At 39.0% G+C, this 20,644-nt stretch overlaps 1 protein-coding gene across 3 annotated transcripts in view; it reads right to left on the bottom strand.

Annotated features, from left to right (window-relative positions):
• Positions 1 to 3,962: 3,962 nt before the first annotated feature.
• Positions 3,963 to 20,644, bottom strand: part of ZNF366 (zinc finger protein 366) — a 36,094-nt gene continuing 19,412 nt past the window's right edge. For 2 of the 3 annotated variants that reach the window (XM_071730032.1, XM_071730033.1), the window contains exons 3-6: positions 19,212 to 20,537; positions 17,051 to 17,242; positions 11,466 to 11,640; positions 3,963 to 8,997 (exon numbers count right to left, since the gene is read on the bottom strand). In XM_071730032.1, the coding sequence (XP_071586133.1) occupies positions 8,462 to 8,997; positions 11,466 to 11,640; positions 17,051 to 17,242; positions 19,212 to 20,507 (2,199 nt within the window). In that variant the 5' untranslated portion in view covers positions 20,508 to 20,537 and the 3' untranslated portion in view covers positions 3,963 to 8,461. Of the gene's footprint in view, positions 8,998 to 11,465; positions 11,641 to 17,050; positions 17,243 to 19,211; positions 20,613 to 20,644 lie in introns of those variants that run through there. The other variant, XM_071730031.1, reaches the window with a different exon arrangement.

Genomic DNA, 20,644 nt, shown 5'->3' with positions numbered 1-20,644 from the left:
TGCTGCACAGGGTTTGGTGCTGCTATAATTCAGGTGGAAGGACCACTGACCTCACTGCTGAAATCAGGCAGGTTAGGGGATGTCCTCATCAGATGTTCGCTACTAAAATGGGTGCAGCTATTTAAAATGTATTTGACCTGCAGCTGCATGTTACAGAAGAGTGGGTGCAAGAGGCTGCACAAGCATGCCTCATCCCCTTCAGAGTGAAATTGGGCAGGTTTGCTTAACCTGGGGATAATAGTAAAAGGGACTAATTGCATTGGAGTGGGTGACAAATTCAAACCCCTTCCCATGATCCATCCTGCTGTCTGGCTGTGGGGTGGCTGCCTCCCGCAGAGTGAAGGTAACAAGACTGGGACCTGCTGTCATATCATAAAGAACATCAGACATTTCTGTAGGAAGTATTTCAGAGTAGCATTAGCTCTTCTGGTGTCTAGTCTCAACTGGTTGCTCGTGTGAAATCTGCTTCATGCTATGGCTTTAGAACTTGAAGTGCAGTAATTCACTGTTTAATAAAAGCTCTCATTAGGGGCTAACTTTTAATTTCTTTTCACTTAAGTAATGTCACATTGCTTTTCAAGCTCCCACATGCATGGGCATTTGTCAGACCTGTATCAGACATATCTTGGACCTGTCTAGTCTTGGTGTTGTTCTCATGGAGTTCCAAGATAGGTTGCACTAGGCACAGCCTTGTTTCAATTTCCATGTAGCTTTTTTCACTCCGAAACTTCAGCATTGTTGTTAATTTTCATTCTATTTATGTGACTTGCAGGAAAGTTGAATCTGTCTCTTGTAAAAATGCTTTATATACTAACTTTTACAGATTATCTTGGCCTCTGAAACAAAAGATCAAAAGTTAGTGTTTCTAGAAAAGTCCTATAGTTGTAGCAGAAAACATAATTTTCTGTAGCGGATTAAGCAACTTCAAGAATTCTCTGGCAAGATGTCACTTGGAATTTATAGTTCCTTTTCTGATTTTATATGTGCCACTATATTTATTTTAGACACATTTCTGTGACGCCTTGTCTGTCACCTTTATACTGTTCCCACCTCCTCTAATTTTATAATGTGTCTGCTGTGTAGACACTGTGTCTTCTTTCCACACAACTCCACCATTCTCATTTTATTGCATCCCATCTTTCATTTGGCTCATTAATGTCCTGATCATAACATATTCCTTAATGATTTTCCATTCAGAACTGTAAAGGTACTTAAGTACTGAAAGAAGTACAGTACCAACAATCCCAGCTCCCAAAACACAAAACAACATTCTCCACTGATCTAAACTGACAGAGGCCTATTGAAAACAAAAGCTCACACTACATAATATTTTTCAACCCAAGAAATAATCCATTGAAAGGGAATTGTGTCTGATTCAATCCAAATTAAATCATTTCTATGATTGGATTGGATATGCAGTATATTTTCAGGCAGGGTAAACAGAATGGTAGGACACCAGAAGTTGTATTCACAAAGTGGCTGTTCAGCTGGTGGGCTGATCACTAGGGATATATATGCTGTATGAGCCAACACACCATTCACATCATACCTGGAAACTGGTTGTGATGCCTCGTTAGTGTTTCATCATTTACAAGTGCTGAAACAACTAGCACCCTGCATGTGTTTTGAGATCAGATTTTTGTACCATGAGCCAGCAGGCAAATACATTTAGCAGTATCACATTATATAAGCCATAGTATTAATTAATTTGTATTATTGTAATTAATTTGTATTAATGAGGCAAATTTGGCAAGAGGTTGTATATGCAGCCTTGTTACCTGAACTACAATTTTAATCTGTTTAAGGTCTAACGCACTGCAACCTGACAGCAACTTTCTTTCTTTTCCCACAGATATCCTATGTCATTTCTATGTAACTAGGGTTGTTTTTCCTTTAAATGGTTGATGACTTTTTGTCCTACCATCAGTATTAAACTGGCTGTCTCCAAGAAAATATTTCGGATATAGCGGGCCTTTCACCATTGCACTACAGCCATAGGAAAAGCATCTGGGAACATCTGGGAGATTATCTTTCTCTTCTACTTAGTTTCTGCTTGCTTAAGACATAAGTGAGCACCAGAGGTGCAAACTGCAGGGGAGGTAGCCACCCAGCAGAACTTTATACTGCTGGATCTTTGGGTGGTGACTTCACTTTAACTTCTTTATGTGCCTTTCTTCTTCTCTTTTTTCACTTCTGCCACTATAACTTTAAGGGACTGGCTCACTGGGAGTGGTGGCAACACCATTGTAAGCCTTCAAACAAGTAATTGCTAACATTACTAAAGGACTGTGGTGCCTATGGAAATGATGGCCTGCACATAGCCTAGGGTCAGACTATGGAGACAAGGGTAGAGAGAACGACTGAGGAGCAAAGGGGCCAGAGGTCTGCTCCAGTTGTTCTATTGGGTATGTCTCAACCATGCTTACTCGTCACTGTAAAAAAATTGCTTGATCAAAAAAGGCCTATAAAGTAGAAGCTGGGATGCTGGGCTTTGGAGGGGAGTTTCATTGATACTCACTCCCTCCCTCACTCCCTCCCCCATTGGCTCATCCAGTTCTGGATCTAGGACAGGTAGTTTTCTGTTATCTACTTCCGTAACTTTCTCTTTCTTTCTTTTCTTTTATTTTAGTTTATTTTTATTTTCCTTTCTCTTTCTCTGTACAGCTAGGTTTTGTGGTTATAGTTTGTCTGTAAAAGCTACATTTTTAATGGCTACAAGTTCTGTGTATGTTCAATAAAGTTGTATAATTGTACCCAATAATGTGTTATCTTTATTTTGTCTTAGTGGGATCCAACAAAAGCCTCCACATTTCCAGACTTTGGAACATGACAGTCCTAAGACAAAGCCTCCACATTTCCAGACTTTGGAACGTGACAGTCCTAAGACAGCAATCCTAACATATCCTCCTCAAGCAGAGGTAGTTTATAAACTTCATAGTGGTTGCTACCTGTAATCAAAATAGAGGAGAGAAAAACAAAGTAAGGAAAGAAAAAAGTCTTAGTTCTCTTTCATTTCACCTCTTACAGGTATTTCTGTTTGTGTGTGCTTTCTTGTATTTTTTAAAATGTGTACCACTGGGAATTAGAAATTGAGTATCTCTATTTTTTTCAGTACTTGAGTTATTTCACAGCCAGCATTCTAGTTGCTTTTTCTGAGTGCTCAGAAACAGCTTAAAATGTTTTCTGTGAAATGTGATGATGCCAGTTCCACCAGGATCTCATTAAAACAAAAAAATCCAAGAGTTAACTCATCACTTATCAGTGATGCTTTCCATTAGAAAAAGATACTGAAACAGGATGCCCAGGGAAGTTGTGGGTATCCCCTCCATGGAAGTATTCAAGGCCAGACTTGATAGGACTATGAACAACCCAGTCTAGTGAGAGGTGTTGGAACTAGATGATCATTAAGATCCCTCCCAAATTATTCTATGATTCCATTTTACACTGACCTTCTTGAGTTCAGAGTTTTCTGCTTAATCCTAGAGTAATAAAGGTATTCCTGCTTCCTACTTTCTTAATTTCAACTGTATAACAGCTATGGGGTTTTTTTCTTCTTTTTCTTCTTCTTTTTCTTTTTTTTTTTTTTTTTTTTTTTTTCTTCACATGATGGAGATCTTTGAAACATCTTTACCATAAGGGCTGCATCTTTATTTTTTAGCTTGTAGGAGACCAACTTAATAAATACCATAATCATTCCAGAGCATTCTTTATGTTCTTCCTGAAGCCTGTAATACTAAATTGACTGCTCTACCTCAAAGCATCTGGCAGCTCTCCTGAGCTCTCCTTCCTTTGTCTTCTAACTATTTCTCCATCATTGATTTAAGCTTCCCTTTACGAAGAGGACCACCCTGCAGTGTAGCTGAGTAAAGTATGACCTTGTCAGAGCAGCCCCATGTGTTTACTAGATAAAAAAGGTAGAGTGCCAAGAACTCCAGACCCATTTCAATACAAAGCACAGCAGCTTCTTCAGTACATATTTATTTGCTTAAATTAATACAATACATCGTACATGCTTGTATTATTGAGATAGAAAGACAGAAACTAACTAATCACAGATAGCTGATCCATGTTTTGAGTCAGGGCTTTAAATAGGAATGCATTGTTGTATATGAAATAAATATACACCACATTATTTGCAGAATCTGTTAAGAGTACAAAGTGTTAGCTCTGTTGCATCTTGTCCAGCTAAGCAGGCATGATTATTTCCAAAATGGTTAACAATTATTAAAACCTTCTTCAAATAATAAATATAGTACTTATATTACTTCTTAACTGTACACTCATAACAGCAGAGTTCAGCAGCACCACATGAAGAGAGAAATTGGAGAACAGCTGGTAAACCAACACAGAGTTGAAAAAAGGTGGTTGCAGTAGCATTACTTGGTCTTTCCAGAAACTTGCTTTGCAGGACAATACACAGGATAGACTTCTATTACACTACTGTCATTAAGTGTTTTATCCTTTGAGATGCTTAACACAGAGCACCTGTCTTTGCTTTCACAGACTGAAGGCTGCCCAGCAGCCTGGACTGCTCAGGTGCACAAGAAGATTGCTGAGTCCTTGTGGCCAGGTTCAAAACAGCTTATTCCAGTGTCACCTAGAACTTCACTTTCTCAGTAAACATGTTGTATTTTTTTACCCTTAGGTTTTACTAGCCAATTTTTTTATTTTTCATCCACCTACTCTATTATACTCTTGCAGAATTTTCCCTTCTGCCCTTAACAGTGGATAAGCTCTAATTTAACAAACCACATGCCTTCACTTGCTTAGACTCGTTATGAAATCGCCAATTTATTTTCCCTCAGCATAGCTTCTTGAAGCATCTCAGCTTCTCTGAGTCTGGAAAGCATCTCAGTTGTGTGAGTTTGTGGCCGCTCTTATTTGTTTTGGTGCTCTCCAAGAGGAGACAGGGTTTAATTTTATGTGTTACCAGCTGAAAATCCAAATAGATTTTGGATCAGAGAAGAGACAGATAACTATGGGGTTGTTTTTTCAACAGCATAGCAAGAAGAAGGTAGATAGATTCAGACTAGGAAGTAGAAAAAAAAGAAAAAAATATCCCCTGAGGTCCAGGACACAGGCAGTGTTCCTGCAGGACCTCTGTTCAAAGCAAAATAAGGAAGCTAATCCCTAGAAAATTAGAAGTGGGAAATAACTTCATTATGAGAGCAAATTTCTATAAAGCATTTTCAAAGCTATTAAAAAGCAAAGGCTGTTACTGTCTGTTCCCGAAACAGTGCCAATATAAATAGCGTGAAAAATAACTTCTGTTTGAAAAGCAAGGTGCTTCACAATAAAGACTGTTATTTCACTTCTAATTTGTCCCTAGAGGCCTCTTTGTAGCAAGTGTCTTAGACCCAGCTCCATTATGTTCTGCAGAAGGGAGGACAATCATCTCCTAATCTTTTTGCTTGGGGTCACTTGGCACTGTCTCCTTACCTCAACGTAGTTGTTGTTTGCAATTCCTCTGACCGGTGAGTTAAGGTTTTAAATGAGTTCTTTACTATTCTAATATGAATTAGGCTTGGGTGTTTGTGAATTAGCTTAGTGTGACTATGACTGGGCACAGTCTCAAAGGCCTCATTGTGATGGACTGTTCTCAGCTTTCTAGGAAGAATACAAGCAAAGGGATTCACATTATGAACTATTCCCAAATAGGATTGCCATTCTGGGGATGTCTATTCCTTTTCACCTGGATGTATGTGGTTGGTAGTTACTTTTGCTCTAATGAGAAGTGGGATTGTAGAAGTAGACAAATGGGCTGCAGTGATGGTGTTGAAAGTGGATTAACCATTCAGACAGCCCAGAACTGTTTGCAGTTATTTCCTCCTAGGAACATGTCTGGCACTTTCTCTTGGATGGTTTCTAAGGGAACTCTGGAGTGAATACTTCCAGTAGACATAATTTTTGTGGTTATGATATTATCTACTGAGAGCTGAGATCTGCTGTAAATGTCTCCTTTGCTTCAATTGCCTGAAGTGCTGTTGATATGTAATTTACCTCTTTCTTGGTGAGGACTGTCTAGATGTCCCATAACACTCCCCAATGCATAGACAACAGCATTTTGCAAAGGAAGAGCTGCATGCCTTTCTGCTTTACCCACCACAAAAGTGAAGGGACTTGTTAAGTTCAATTTATTCACATAATCTAGAAATTCTAGAAATTGCAACCAAGTTCCTGATTCCTTGCTTATTCCTCTTACTATAGGAACAATTATGGCTGCAAAGGTGGAGTGAACTGATCTTGAATCATATACAGGTGGAAAATGCAACACCTGGAGAGAGACATTTTTAAGAGTCAATGTCTCCCAGCTCTTGACTGTACATGTTCTCAAACTGGAGCCTTTGTTTGGCAGAGACAAGATATTACCAAGAAGGTAACAAAAGGACTTTCTCCTATTTCTAAGAGACAATCTCCTAGACCATGCTGAATTTCTAGCTCAGCTTTTGCCTTCTGGGTTAAGAAAGAATGCAGTTACACACATTACTCTAAAAGTTATTGTGTTCTGCTTGATCACAGTGTCTTCCTTGAAAGAAAATGGCTCCTTTTTCAAGAGGCAATATCTTGCTATGGAAGCAAGAAAGCAGAGTGTGCATAATAAAACAGCTAATCACTGAAAAACACGCTATTTGCCTCTGAAATGCACCTCATTTTGAAAGATACCTTTAAGTCTAGGCCTCAAGTGACCTACATTCAACTTCAACAGGGTATACCTTTTTAATTTTAAAGTATGTATATCAACTGTAGTTAATTACATTTAGAAGAGTCAGCCATATGTTATGACTTCTTTACCAACAGCTTTTTCTGCTTTTTATTCAGAATATTCATTATGTCATGTTTAAGCTCTGAAAAATGAAACCACTCTCTGCAATCTCAGACTACGCAAACCTAGTTTAATATGACATAAGGGCTGCTGCCCTTTGAACACTGATTAAGTGGTAGGTCTGAGCATCATTAGGTGATTATTTGTGATGGCAGAGAGCAGCAGCTACTTGACTCTAGCCTTAGCAAACCTTAAGTATATGACTATATTTAATAATAACTTGCTATATATATAGCAAGAATGATAGCAAGGCATTTCAAATCAAGAATTTCACAAATAAGTGCAGAAGTAAGTAATATTTGAAAAAAAGGTACCATATATATGGATTTTAACTGTTTTAGCAGGAATGCTAGAGTGATACAGATGTTTAAATTACTTGCTAAGTCTTTATTTCTTTATAAGCAATAGGATGGTGTGGGGCTGTTTGGCACCTGTCTTGAAGATACAGATGGTGGTGAAATTATTCATCAATTAATAGACTGTGCTTAATGGAATATGCATCTTTGTTATGAACATGTAATCATACGGGAATTAGAGGATGAAAAGCTGGGAATCACTCAGTAATAACAAAGTGAGTAGAATTATTCATAAAGGCCTCGAGCCATGTTGATAAGATAAAAATTCTGTCTCCAGTAACAGGAAAGCCAAAACCAGTTTTCCTCTGTGAGGTGCAGCTTGCCCTGTCAGGGCTCTTTTTTTTGTATACATTCTAAAATAAAACCTGATCAGGCCTGTTTATTTCAAAATTATCCTCACTAGCCAAGATAAACTGAAGACATAAATGGTAAAATTGCATCTTTTTCTCAATAACATTACTCATATTACTTCATGCAAGACTTGCAGATGTTACATTCTACTGCTCATTAGATTTATTGGTCTGAGCAGACAGTAAAATAAAATGTCAATAGAGCCCATGCTATTTCTCTTGAAGAATTGATGATTGCTCCCATACTGACTGAAACATTGCAAGGCACAAACATCTCTTGTGCAAGACCAAAAGGTTCTGTGACCAAAATAAATTCCAGTCCTTGCAAAGCCTCAGAGAGCTGCCCTTCACTATCTCACAAGTCATTAGATTTTATTCTTAATTTGTTTCCCATTTCCCATTGTAAGTTACAGAACTAACAGTCACTTCAGCAAATGAAAGTATTTGGACTGTGTTAGTTCTGGAAGTGACAGCACCTTTGTGCACATCCACATTACACACACAAAGTACGTAATAGTACTCTGGTTTATACCATGGAATATTTAGTATTTTCAGAGTTTTTTGAGATATATGGTTAGAAGTGTTCGTATATATTTAGTCAGATAATAAATCAAACTGTTTTTTGAGAACTAGAGAATCACGCATGTCTCTACCACCCCAGATAAAAGAAAATAAACTTCTATACCCACCCCATTGTCTGCTTGTGCATCAAAAGGTAAGTATAAAAATGTTAATTGTTTGTATCTATTGCATTTCTTAGTGACCTTGGACTACTTTTATTTTTTTAATGTTTGTGGTTCACCTTAAAATATTTTTATTAATTTGGCTTTTTTATTTCTAAAGACTACTACAAACTTCCAGGTTTTGGTAAATTATAGCTTACAGTAAAAATTATCTGATTCCCATTTTCCAGGTCTTTTGAAATGCCCATTTTAAATGCCTATCAGCATTGCTTGTTTTTCCATTTTTCTTTCTAGCAATTCTTTTAAACTTTTGTTCCTGTGCTTGAAATACAAGTAATCAGAGAGAGACTGGCCTAGTCTGGCCTTTTCCAAGGACCTAAAGCTGAGGTGTTCTTTGCTATTTGCAAGGTCTCGCTCTCCTTGGCTCTCCTGTTTGTCTGAATTTCCTCTTCTCTTCTCCAGTCCTCCCCCACTCAGCAATTCTTCCTTTTCTTTGCAGTAGGACTCTCTAAAGTCCTTCATCATGCACTCAGGTTTGCCAGACAGATCTTGAGCCATGTACATCTTGCTGTCATCATGGTGGTACATGGCAGGGCTGTACTGCTCAGCCTCATAGCAGTTGTCTTCCTCTTCTTCGTGGCATGAGCTTCCCTTGGCACTCTCTCCATCTGAATGAAATGAGATTCCCTTCCCTTGGCTTTTCTGGGAAAGATCAAAGGGCTCTTCCTGTTCCAAGCTTCTCAAGACATTTGTCTGGGACAGAGCAATTCTTCCTCTTCCAAAACCTTTTAGTGATTCGAGGGGAGAAGAAAAGGAACAGCTTACATACAGGAAAATTTACTATGTGATACCTGGTTAAAAAAACAAAGCATGAGGAGATCTTCTGTTTCATACTTTACCTTTGTCTTCCACTTAGCTATGGACAAGTACTTCATTGTTTACATCTCATGGCAATTCCTCTGAGATGGTGTTGAAAGAAATACTATTGTATACTAGACATGGCCAGGTCAGGAGACACAAAATCTAGTGCTTTACATGCCAGACACTTGATAACAGGCCTAGGAATAGAAGTGATGTGGTTTGGTCTCTTGTAAACTATTTTTGCTAATGAACGGACCCACTTCCTCCTTGCTATATTTTTTATAATGAAAACTTTGATCTAAAGCATCACAGAGTATATAAAAGGTCCCAAGTTTTGTACATTTTTTCCCAGAGGAGTGGGTGAGACTATTAATATATTAACATGTTTGTTCTATGAACACACTCGCTCAAAATTACTACTTAAAAATGAAAAGACAAGTAAGTTTCAGCAATCTACAACAGCCTCTGCTCTCCTTAATTTTTCCTCTTTCATTGACCAAGGAGACACTCGTGGCACTGAAAATCTCTTTGCACTAGGATGCCATGCAAAAGCGTTTTGCTTAGCCTTGAGGGAATCACTCTAAACAAATCACGATTTTCAGCAGTGCAGTACAAGTCTGAGTGTAGTCCTGGGCCTGGCTTGTTTTAGTGTTTGACAGTTTTCTCTCTTGGTGGAAATCCAGACATTACCCAGGAGGAATCTGTTGGACTCTAATATCCTCTGGGTGTTAGGATGAACCAAAGAAGATTCACACACTGCAGACATAGTACATCCTAATTAAAAGCACAGTGACAGTACCAGGTGCAAAATTCACCCAAAAGCAATTATCTACAAGAACTACTAATCCACTTGCTGATTTTAGTTTGGTTTTGGGTTTTTTTTTCAGTCAGTAATGAATCCAGTTTCTGCAGGATGTATGTAGCCTCACTTGATAAAGCTGATGCTTTGCAACAGGTTGTATTTGTCAACATGGTCTGTGAGCAAGGTGCAGCCATTACAGATTGTGTTTTGTCTGATAAGACTCAAGGGCTGAAGTGCACTCAAAAAGTCTGTCTCTAATTACAAGTAGTTGTGTAACTAGCATGGTGCAGCAGGAGACTTAAAAGAAAAAAAGGACCATTTATCTCTTTACCAGTTAGGGTCTTTGTAAATCTTATGCCAAACGTCATAAGACATACGTTTTACAAACATACTGAGATGCCCTGAAGCTTGAATTTGAGGAACACCAAGAAATGTTTCCCATGAGAGAATTATTTATCCAGAAAGTCTTAACAAGCAAAATATCTTGGATAGGCAAACTCTCAAAACAATGCTCCCTAATTCCCCTACTTCTATAGATAGCAATGGCATGTGTGCAAACACAAGACTGATTTTACAAAATGCAGGTGGAGGACAGGAAGATGAAGGAGAATGTCTCATTCTGTTGATGTGGTTCTTTGTAAAATGTGTCTTAAACCTATGGCCTTTGGCTAACATCATCTGTGTCAATATGATACAGAAAAACCAAAGCTCCTGGATGTACAACCCTTCAGGCCTCCATTCTCATTCCAGAAAGGAATACAATAAGCAAGGAGCAATGCTAATGAAATCTTCTAGATTTCTTTCTTCTGTCAGCTTTGAATGAATTTATGATTTGTAGTGTGCCTTAAACATGAGAGAAAAACTATAAACTCCTTAACAGATGTGTCTGGGGGAAAAATGTCTGCTTTTACATGGCTGCTATAGTATGATCTGTCAGCCTCCAGGAGTCAAGACCCTTAAAAGATGACCAGTTTTTTTAGAGTAATGGAACTACATCTTCGGTCAGGTAGATGATGTAATTCAAAAGTTCTCCAGGTCAGCTGTATGTATCACATCCTCACTAAGGCTGAGTCTTCCCCAGCTTACTCCCATTTGTGTCTCAAGGTACCCACATACATGCTGGGAGATGCTCAGTGGTCCTGTAGATATTGCATCTTCTCACAGTGATGGATAGAGATGCCTGGTCCTAACTACAAGAAGGCTTGGTCTGGCTTGATAAATCATCTGCTCCCACACTGCTGACCTGATTCTCCCAAACACCTGATAACAGCATCTTAGTGAGCTAAAATTATTTCCTTTGTGATCATAATTACTGCCTCCTTTAGACTCCATTTACTCCTGCATCTTGGTCTGTACCACTGTGTTATATCCATTCTGAAAGGTGTCTGAGACAAGGGCCACGATACTCTGCTCCCTGATCTCTAGTACTGGGAGTAATAATAACAACCTCCCAGGCTTATGGGTTTTAATCCCTTCCGGTAGCATTGGATGGATGCAGCAAGGTCATGAATCTGTGGTACAAAGACGATTTGGGTTTATTGATATGCATTGTCTAATCTATTAGAGAATAACCTTAATGAAAAACATTACCTTGAGAATGAAATCCTCTTTCCATGACTCCATGTTTGACTTTCATGTGTCTGGTTAGGTTTCCTTTCAAGGTGAATTTGCTGGGACAGTAGAGGCACTTGAAAGGTTTACTGTCTGAGTGCAAGTGCATGTGTCCCATTAAATTGTGCATTCTGTTAAATTCTTTTCCACACAGCTGTAAAAACAGGAAAAATGAAAATAATTATTTCAAAAGGGTACTGCAAAAACATTTTAAAAGGAAATAGAACCTACTCATCTAAACTTTACCCCTGACAGCTTCTGGCTGCATTTCATTTTTCAAAGATAGAAACAAAAATCCTACAGAAAAGACTATGTGGTTGAGTCTGATATATCTAGGGTCTGCTGCACTGCTGTGACTTCTTTTGTATTGGTGACTGGAACATGCAGTCAAAGATTCCCCTAGAACAGGGAATGTTGCTGTAAGGAAAGATTGAGTAACCGGAAGGCTTGAAATTCCAAGTGTAACTTTCTGCCTTGGTAAACCATTTAATCTGTGGTTTATAAATCTAGCCTTTAATCAAGAATATCACCAGGCAGAGGCAGAGATACAAAAGAAAAGCAGTGAAGGATTACTGTGAATCAGTCAAGCAGAATATTAATTCTCCTTAAGCAGAAACAGAATGCACATTTTACTTCAAGCTAGACAACGAAAGTCCTTTTTTTCTTTGTTTCTTGCTCCTCCATTTTTATCTCATTCTCTTATCTTCTGTTTACCAACTTCTGTGTTTCAAAGTCTCTGGTGGAGTAAGCTGGAATTTAAACAGTCATGTGGCTGCAGGAATGACTCAGCTTTCCCTGAAGCAGGCTCCTGCCAGCTCAAGCCATTGATCTTGCAAGTTTCCCTTTGATGAAACAATAAGGGGTTTTGTTTTTTGTTTTTTTCATTGTTGTTGTTTATAGTCTGGTCCCTTATAAATCAAATTAATTCTCAAGACATGAGATTTTGACATCTGTGTTGCAAGTGTCTGTTATTACATGTCTTATGGTCTTTTCTAATCGGGATTTACAATTTTATTCATATTCAAGTCACAATTTCCATCCTTTGCAAACTTCTGTGTTTGCTTTCTACTTCCTCTTTATTTTTTTGAAATTATTTTAGACAAAATTATTTTAGTATTTTTAACATTATTTATTACTATATGAGCCAGAATCACTGGCTGAGTAATTGAAACTTCCATCAAGCAGTGCACTCATCTGGGAGTAAATGAATAAAGAGCATTTATTGAGTTATTTACTCCACCAACTTTTTTGTCTAGTCTGACTTCTGATTTAATATATTTTGGTAGCAAAGAAGGCCTGCTACAGTAGTTTTTGATTCAACATTGCAAAGCCATCACCTCAAATATCTGGATGAATGTAGATAGTAGAATGATCCTTGGTGAAATAGTAGTGGATCCATTGCATTTTAAACCATCTCTTGAGGCAAAAGGGAAAGAGTTTATTAATATAAAAATGTACAGGATTATTGTTTTTAAATAAAAATTAAAGCTGAGTCAATGTTGTAAAAAGAGGGTTTCAACATTTTCACTTGCTTGTAAAAAATATTTGCTTAAGCTACAGAAGTCCTCTTCCATTATTTGTTCTCTACAATTCTGCTGAAATGAACATTCTAGCAAATCAATTTATCAGCGATATGTCCAACAAATTGTGTGTGAGGGCGAGGATATAGTCACAGAAAATGACTGATCTCTGAAGATCTCTGATTCCAGGAGTCATCCATCCACTTAGGAAAGAGGACTGTCTGTTCTCTGCATTCAAAGAAAGCTGATATGCCAGATGACAAAAATTTGTGGAAATGAATGCACAAAAAAACTACTCTCAAAATGCTGGGAGGGAACAAGGAGGAAAGAAGAAGGACTTAGGAGAACAGAAAATTTGCAAGGAAGAACAGAAGATGATTACATATTGACAGCCCCTGGAACAACATATGAAATGTCAATATTTCTCTGGCTACAAGAATGCCAATAATAATACTTCTCTAACATCTCCTAGGCTTCCAGTTATCTACTTATATTGTTCTCACCAGGTTTTGCTTTCTGATAGGAGAATCAGGCTGGCCAAGTGCATGGCTAGAGTACTTCATGCAAATATATTTATAAGGTATTGAGTGTTAAATTGTAGAACCATTTATTCAGTTGCTGTCAAGGCAACATTTATTTTTCTTTCTTGGTAATGAAAAGACAGGGGACTTCATAAAAGGTAGTCCTTACAGCACAAAAAAATGTGTGCCTCTGAATAATGGGTGTAGGTTTTCCTTTACCCAAAGTCAGGCATAGTCTTAGGGATGTGTAATGGGTTCTTGTCCTGAAATCTCCTCTGGGGACATGAGGAAATGGTACTAGAGTGGAGAGGTGTGGCAGGAAAATGAAAGAAATGCAGATAGGAAAATTGTTTTTCAGAGCGATGTCTCTGTATGTCTGCAGATAACATACCCTTTTTGGAAGGCTGAAGATGACTTTCAGATTAAAGCCCATGATACAGAGGGTGAACGAAGGAGGGTTTGGGCTCATGTGCTATAAGACAGCAGCTCAGGCCTAGCTAATGTTCGTTCACAGATAGTTCTTGAAGAACAGCCTAAGCGGGCATTCCAAACTAAGAGGGTTTGTTTTACTAAGAAGTAAAAAAACTTCCTCTGTGGCAGAGCAGGGGTTTTAGCACTGATGAGCAGAGTGCGGAAGATCACCCTGAGCTGGTTGCATGGGAGGGAGGTCCAGCAAAACTCACCACAAAGCACCTTAGCACTCAGGGACACAGAAATCTCAGGTGAGAGATCTTGGGATAGGAGGATCAGCATGGTTTACTTAGTACTTTGCTTCAGTTAGCTATAAAAGCTGGATAAGTTCAACGTCAGATTTTGTTTTCCTAAGCCGTTACATAAAGTACCACCCCTCTAGATTTTTCAGTCCGTTCTGGTTTTTCCCAGAGGACTTCCCTCTCTCATTTTGTTCAGTTTTGAGTTCTGATTATGATTTTTAATAAGACAAAAAATGGATTTCAAAACATCTGCTGCAAAGTGTGTTTAGCTGGGCTACAGAAAACTTCATTGCATTCTTTACTGGAGCACTGAAACATTGCTGCCTTCATCATTAAAATAAATTGTAAATTTCATAGAAGCTTCCTGTACAAATCAAAATTGGCACCATTTCACCAGTGGGTGCAACACTTTCAGAACTCTTCAGTGTTATTATTGAAACAGAAATAAACAAGGCATCACAGGCATAGGTCTTTAAATGCCACAGAGAAGTTCACTCTTCAGAGAAAAGTCAAACACAGATGTAGGCTGCAGCTGGATAAGGAAACAGAAGGGACAACGATTTGAGACTCTCTCACTTCAGATAGTCTGTGCTTAGCTGTGATTAGACACATAGGAAAACTTCATGTTTTCTTTTGCTGTGAGAAAAAAGGTAAAGAAAACCATTGCATGTGGTGAAGTTGAAAGGCCACTGCTGTGCTCTCCTTCCCTTGCATTCTTATTTTTTTTTTTTTTTCTTCATAAGAAGGGTGTTCCTTTCCTCAAAGAGAGAGGGAGAGGGAGAAAGACTGTAAACTGTCCAAAAGGACCGTGAGAAAACAGGAAGCTCTGAAAAGTACAAGAGAAAGCAAGATGAAATCTATTTGCAGGCGGTTCCCTGGGGACATGTGAGCCATTGTTAAGCAGGCTGTTCATACAGCTATATCCTTCCTTCTGCTGAGGAGGAGCTTGGTGCCAAAAGGCTGCTATCTGGTCATTGCTTTAACCCTCTGAACACCAGCCAGAAGCACTTGCTCGAGTCTTTCAAGGGCTCTGCCAGAGAGGAGAGGGATGCTCCTAATGGAATTCCTGATTCTCCCTTCCCTCACTGTTGCAACTTCTGCTCTGTTCAGGGGTGCTGATATTGATCCATAACCCTTCAGCCACAGGAGAAACTGTCTCACTGTGCTTACTTGTTTCTTTCCTCCTAGGAACATTGGGTGGGGACAGAGAAATAAAAAAAATATAAGAAAAACAGGTGTTACTTTAAAGTTTTTGTTACTGGATGGAAAACAGAATGTTGGTACTACAGTTCCTGGTTCAAACTGTTGCCATCCCCAAGTTTTAATTGGCTGTCAGCATCAAACCCTAACCTGAACACAGACTTCCAGCTATTCTGCAAATACCTAAAAAAGAGTGTGGGTCCAGATACTACATCCAGAATAGCTGATCAAACAGTTTAGTATCTTTTGTGAAAACTGAGGGATCAGAGGAGGACTTTGATCAAGTGAGAGCAAAAACAGGTATACAGGTGTTCACAAAGAATGAAAGTCTGCAGCAAACTTGACATGAAACTACCCAAGCATTTCAGTAAGAGAAATTATTTTATCAATATAGAATAGTGTAAGTCCCATTATACAAAATAACATTTTAACAGGAAGCTTCAAAGGTATAAAAGCAAAATGAAGAAGTAAACAAGATTTAATTTTGATATTTTCCTATTAAAATTATCACTGAATTCTATATTTTCCTATGATATTTTGAAGCTGTACACTTTTCAATAATTCCATTTAAAATTTTTCAAGTTCTGCTTCTTGATGAAACATCCTTTTTAAGAAAATTCTTAGATCTATAATGATATTGGATGAAAAAATTCTAGAAATTGCTTCCAGATCAATCTTCATTTACCTATGCATAAATTAGGTAACATGGTCCACTCTGTATTTATAGCCCTCTCAGCAGAAATCAAAGTCTGAACAAAACCTGTGACCTTTGACTTCACAAGGCATGACTACAGTAATGAACAACACAAGCAGTGAAGGAAACAGATATAGTATTGCATACTGAGTAATAATGTAAACCTGAATAATTCATAAGGAAGATACCAGAGATGAGAGCATCCAAGAAAGCCAAAAGCTCAAAAGTTTCTGAAGGGGGAAGAGGAGAGAGAATGGAAAGGGAATGTCAGCCTCCAGAGTGCTGACAGTGTAAAGGGGACAGCAAACTGGACTTTGCACAGGATCCTAAAAGGGACAGATGATACTGATAAAAGGGCCAGGATATTGATGTCCCAGTCTGAGACTCAGTCTGGCAATAACACTTGGCCCACTCAAATCCCTTTTGCAATTGTATTTTGTTGTGGCTTTTGAGTCCTTCCCCAAACTATCAGATAGCATCACTGTGTGAAGCTGTGGCTGATGCTTTTTCATGGCCCTTCATAGGCTGTGCAGCTTGATTTACATTTTTAGTCAGTGTTTCCAGCTATTCAAGCACTTAGACTTCTGTTTGGGTGTGTGTACTAAGCAAGTGGCAGGTATGTTTGCTCTCCTCTGCCATGGCATTTAAATGCTGACAAAGCAGAGAAACAGACTTGAGAATTAAAGTTATGGATATTGAAGGGGAAGGGAGTAAACCACAGATATGTACCTCCATAATTTTGTGCTACTCAAGTAGCACCTGAATAAAAAAAGAAAAACAGGCTGGTTTACACTAATTTAAACGCAAACACAATATTTGTTTGCAAGTCTTGTTTTTCTTATTCTACCATATCATGAGATGATAATACCACAGAAATATCCAGTGGGTTAATGCTTCTGCTACTACATGCACTGACCTTGCACTTAAAGGGTTTGACATCAGAGTGAACAATCATATGGGCCTTGAGAGTCTGCTTTTGCACAAAGCTCTTGAAGCACAAATGGCATTGATATGCTCTGATATTGGTGTGGATCAGGACGTGTCGCTTCATGTTGGCCAGCAGAGTAAATTCCCGGCCACAAATTCCACATTTGTGCTCTTTCACCCCCTGTAAGAGATTAAAAAAAAACAGAAAATTCTGTAGGTGGAAATTCTTTTTTATCATCTTCTGTAAGTTATACATGAATTATTCATTCTGCATTAGCAAAGCAGGTAGTAAATTATTTGTCTTTTAACACCATTTACTCAAGTAATAAATACTTATGGTCGGTTTTTTTTTCCCCTAGAAAAATCTTAAATTATTATGAGAAGCAGAGAAGGAAAACAAAATGTAAGCCTAATGAAATCGTTATTTTTGTTTCTATCAGTGAGCTTACAAATCAATGAGACATAGTCAGTAGCAGAGCTTCTTTGTCCTACTCTGATGCCCATGTAAAATATCAGTCAAACGTGTACACTTATTGATCAAGAATAAAAGCTGAACAATTAGAGACTAAAGTAGTGTTTGACTTAGATAATTGTACATCGTTGGCTTTTATAAAAGGCATAGCCGTGTCTTGAACAAAGCTATAGAAAATAGAATAGAAGGAGCCAAGAAGCAGTCAAGCAATGTCACCAAATAAGGGTACACTCCTAACATTCAATGAAGAGAAAAAATTGCTCACGCCTACTGGGACTTCCACTAATCCTGATTGAGTACTATCTTTTCATGTGGTGCTTACTTATTTACTTTGTGGTAACTTACTTATTTTAGCACCTTTTGTACCATTCAGCCTATTTTCTCTTGCACAATTCAACATTCTTGTGCACACCCACAATGTCTAACTGTCAGCTGCTCAAAAAAACTTCCATATGCTATGACAATCCATTAATTTAGAACTGAACACTTAGAGAGTTTGAGTACAAGTTGTTGGAGGCACTGAGGATTTCCTAGTGGACTACTGAAAGCAATTACTCCTCCTACAGGTGCCCACTAAAAAGAAGGCTTGAAACTATCTGACTTTTATACCTTCCATTGTTTTCACAGTTAGTTTCAGAGCTAAAACTGTGAACACCACCAGCAGCTTAAAGTGTCTGCCTATCTGCTGTGAGCTTGCATTTGGGCAGCTGAATGCTGTTAATTACATCCACAGCTGAATCCACCTGCAGCTGTGGACAAATAAGCAGGAGCTCTCTAAAGGTTACAGGGCATGGCATTTCCTGTGACAAAAAAAAAACCAAAACAAAACAAAAAAAACCCAAAACAAACAAAACAAACCCAAACAAAACCAAACTACCAAATCTTAAGCTATTAGGTTTGACTTGTCTTAATAATATTTGTGTAAAGATGTATAAGCCAATTTCAGACACTTTTCTGAAGTGTAACAGAAGTTACATTTTGCCTATTTTTGAAAATGATCTTTGAAGTGTTACAAAGGCTGCTCCTGGCCTAAGCTGACTGCTGTCATTTCTGTCAGCAGTGGCAGGATTGCTGCTTGATACAAATAGGCTGGATCCTTCTTGTCCACTTTTGGACAAGACAGGTGGACAGGTGACTGGCATTATCGACAACTTCCACACAAAGAGGAATTTTTCTCTGTTTTGGCTTGGTTTTTTTCCTAAATGCCTCACTATAATGATTCCTCAAAGACTAGTGAGTAATAATATAGTTTCTTTTGCTGCATACATAAAGTCTACTGCAAATACACATACTTCCTATTTAGGGATGGGGAGGTGTGATATACAGCTCTACAAAGCTATGTTATGTTACAGGAGGTCATTCTAAAGATAAAACCCAGAGCTGGAGAGGTGAATACAGTTTTGGGATGTAATACAGGTGGTTTGATTGAACTCCTTTATAACAAAGAGAGTTTTGTTTGTACTTTCTTGAGGCTGACAGAGGCATGTAATTTGTACTCCTGCCAGCACTGCTGGGGTTTTTGCTCTGCACAAAACTCCCCATCTGGCAAAGAGCCATCACGAGGCTCTATAGACTGATTAACTTTTTTCCAAGGAGGTACATACATGCATCTTTAGTAACCTGCCGTCCTTTTGCTCTGTTCTTGTGCAAGGTGAGAGCACGATTCATGCTGGCTTACCTTGTGAGTTAGGGAGTGCTGTTTGAGGTGGTGGGGCTGCACAAACTCCATGCCACATTCAGTGCAGATGTAGGGGCGGATGTCTTTGTGCTTCATCATGTGGTTTTGCAGCTGACTTGGGTACTGGAAGGTCTTATCACATTCGGTGCAATTGTACTGTATGGGGCCACGGTGGGTTGTTAAGTGCCTCTTGAGCTGGGCCAGGGTTGGGAAGTCCAGGCCACACTCCACACAGATGTTCTCTCGTCCACTCTCATGCTTAGACTCATGTGCTTTCAGCTCGCTGGGGTAAGCAAAACCTCTGCCACAGATCCTGCAGTTGTAAGGCTTGATGTCACTGTGCTGCATCATGTGTCTCTTAAGGTGACTGGTCTGAGTGAAAGCCTTGTGGCATACCTGGCACTTGTGTGGACGAGTGCCCTGGTGTGTCAGCATATGTGTGTGCAAGTGGCTCAGTTGCTTGAAAAGCTTGCCACACCGCGTGCAAGCATGTGGCTTAATGCCACTGTGCCCCAAGATATGGGTGACCAAATTATACTTGGATGTATAGGACTTCTCACACATGGGACATTGCCAGCGTTTCTGTTCACCTCCCACATCAACATAGTAACTATCATCTATCTGAAGGTTGACATCGACTCTTTCTACTTTCTGCTTATTTTCACCACTTTCTCTTACTTCAGACCTTCTGAAGGGCATTTCTGGAGGTCTTTTTGCTTGAAAGGGGTTCCTGAAATGAAAGTTTGGTGGCACAATAAAAGGGAACATTAAACCAGGGTGGACTTTAGGATAATAAGGGTAAGGAGACTGCATGAATGCTGGGCTACTGGGCCATGCCGTGTTAGGCTTCACTGCTTCTTGCTTAATGGGCTTGGCTCCAAAATGCTCCAGAGTTCTGTAGAACTGGAAACCAAAGTTGCAGAGGTCTATCATCTGGGAACTGTACTTGGGCTGTGCTGGCTGTTGGAACACCAAGGGCAGACTGGAAGAGCCTATGTCATTGCTATCTTCAGGTCTATCTAGTGGTGATGAGGAACCCTCAAGGGCAACAGCAGGAGGCATTTTTGTTGGCATGCTCTTGCGTTTCCGAGACCCTCCTTCCAAGGACCCCTGGAATGTTTCTATGTCTCCAAGAGGAGGAGGGCCATAGCGGAAATTTGAGAGTTGTGGTCTGAATTCTCCACCAAATGGGGTTGTTCTGTGGGGCTTTGTGGGGCTCAGAGGCTGCAGACAGTGGGAGAAGGAAGAGACTCTGGCGCTGTCCATATTAAAACTTGTTTCTTCGTTCTTCATCATATTTGAGGGGGTTTTGTGTTGCCCAAACTCCTTAAAACAAACAAAAAAAACAAATCTCTTTATTTCTTCCTGCACTCCTGTATTCAACATTCTGTTGTCTGCTTTGCTGTTCTGGAAGTTGTTGGGGTCTTTAACTA

This window comes from Heliangelus exortis, chromosome Z, assembly GCF_036169615.1.
Source record: "Heliangelus exortis chromosome Z, bHelExo1.hap1, whole genome shotgun sequence".
Taxonomy (NCBI): domain Eukaryota; kingdom Metazoa; phylum Chordata; class Aves; order Apodiformes; family Trochilidae; genus Heliangelus; species Heliangelus exortis.
The sequence above is the reverse complement of the archived record's forward strand: the minus strand, read 5'-3'. Positions and strand labels throughout refer to the sequence as shown.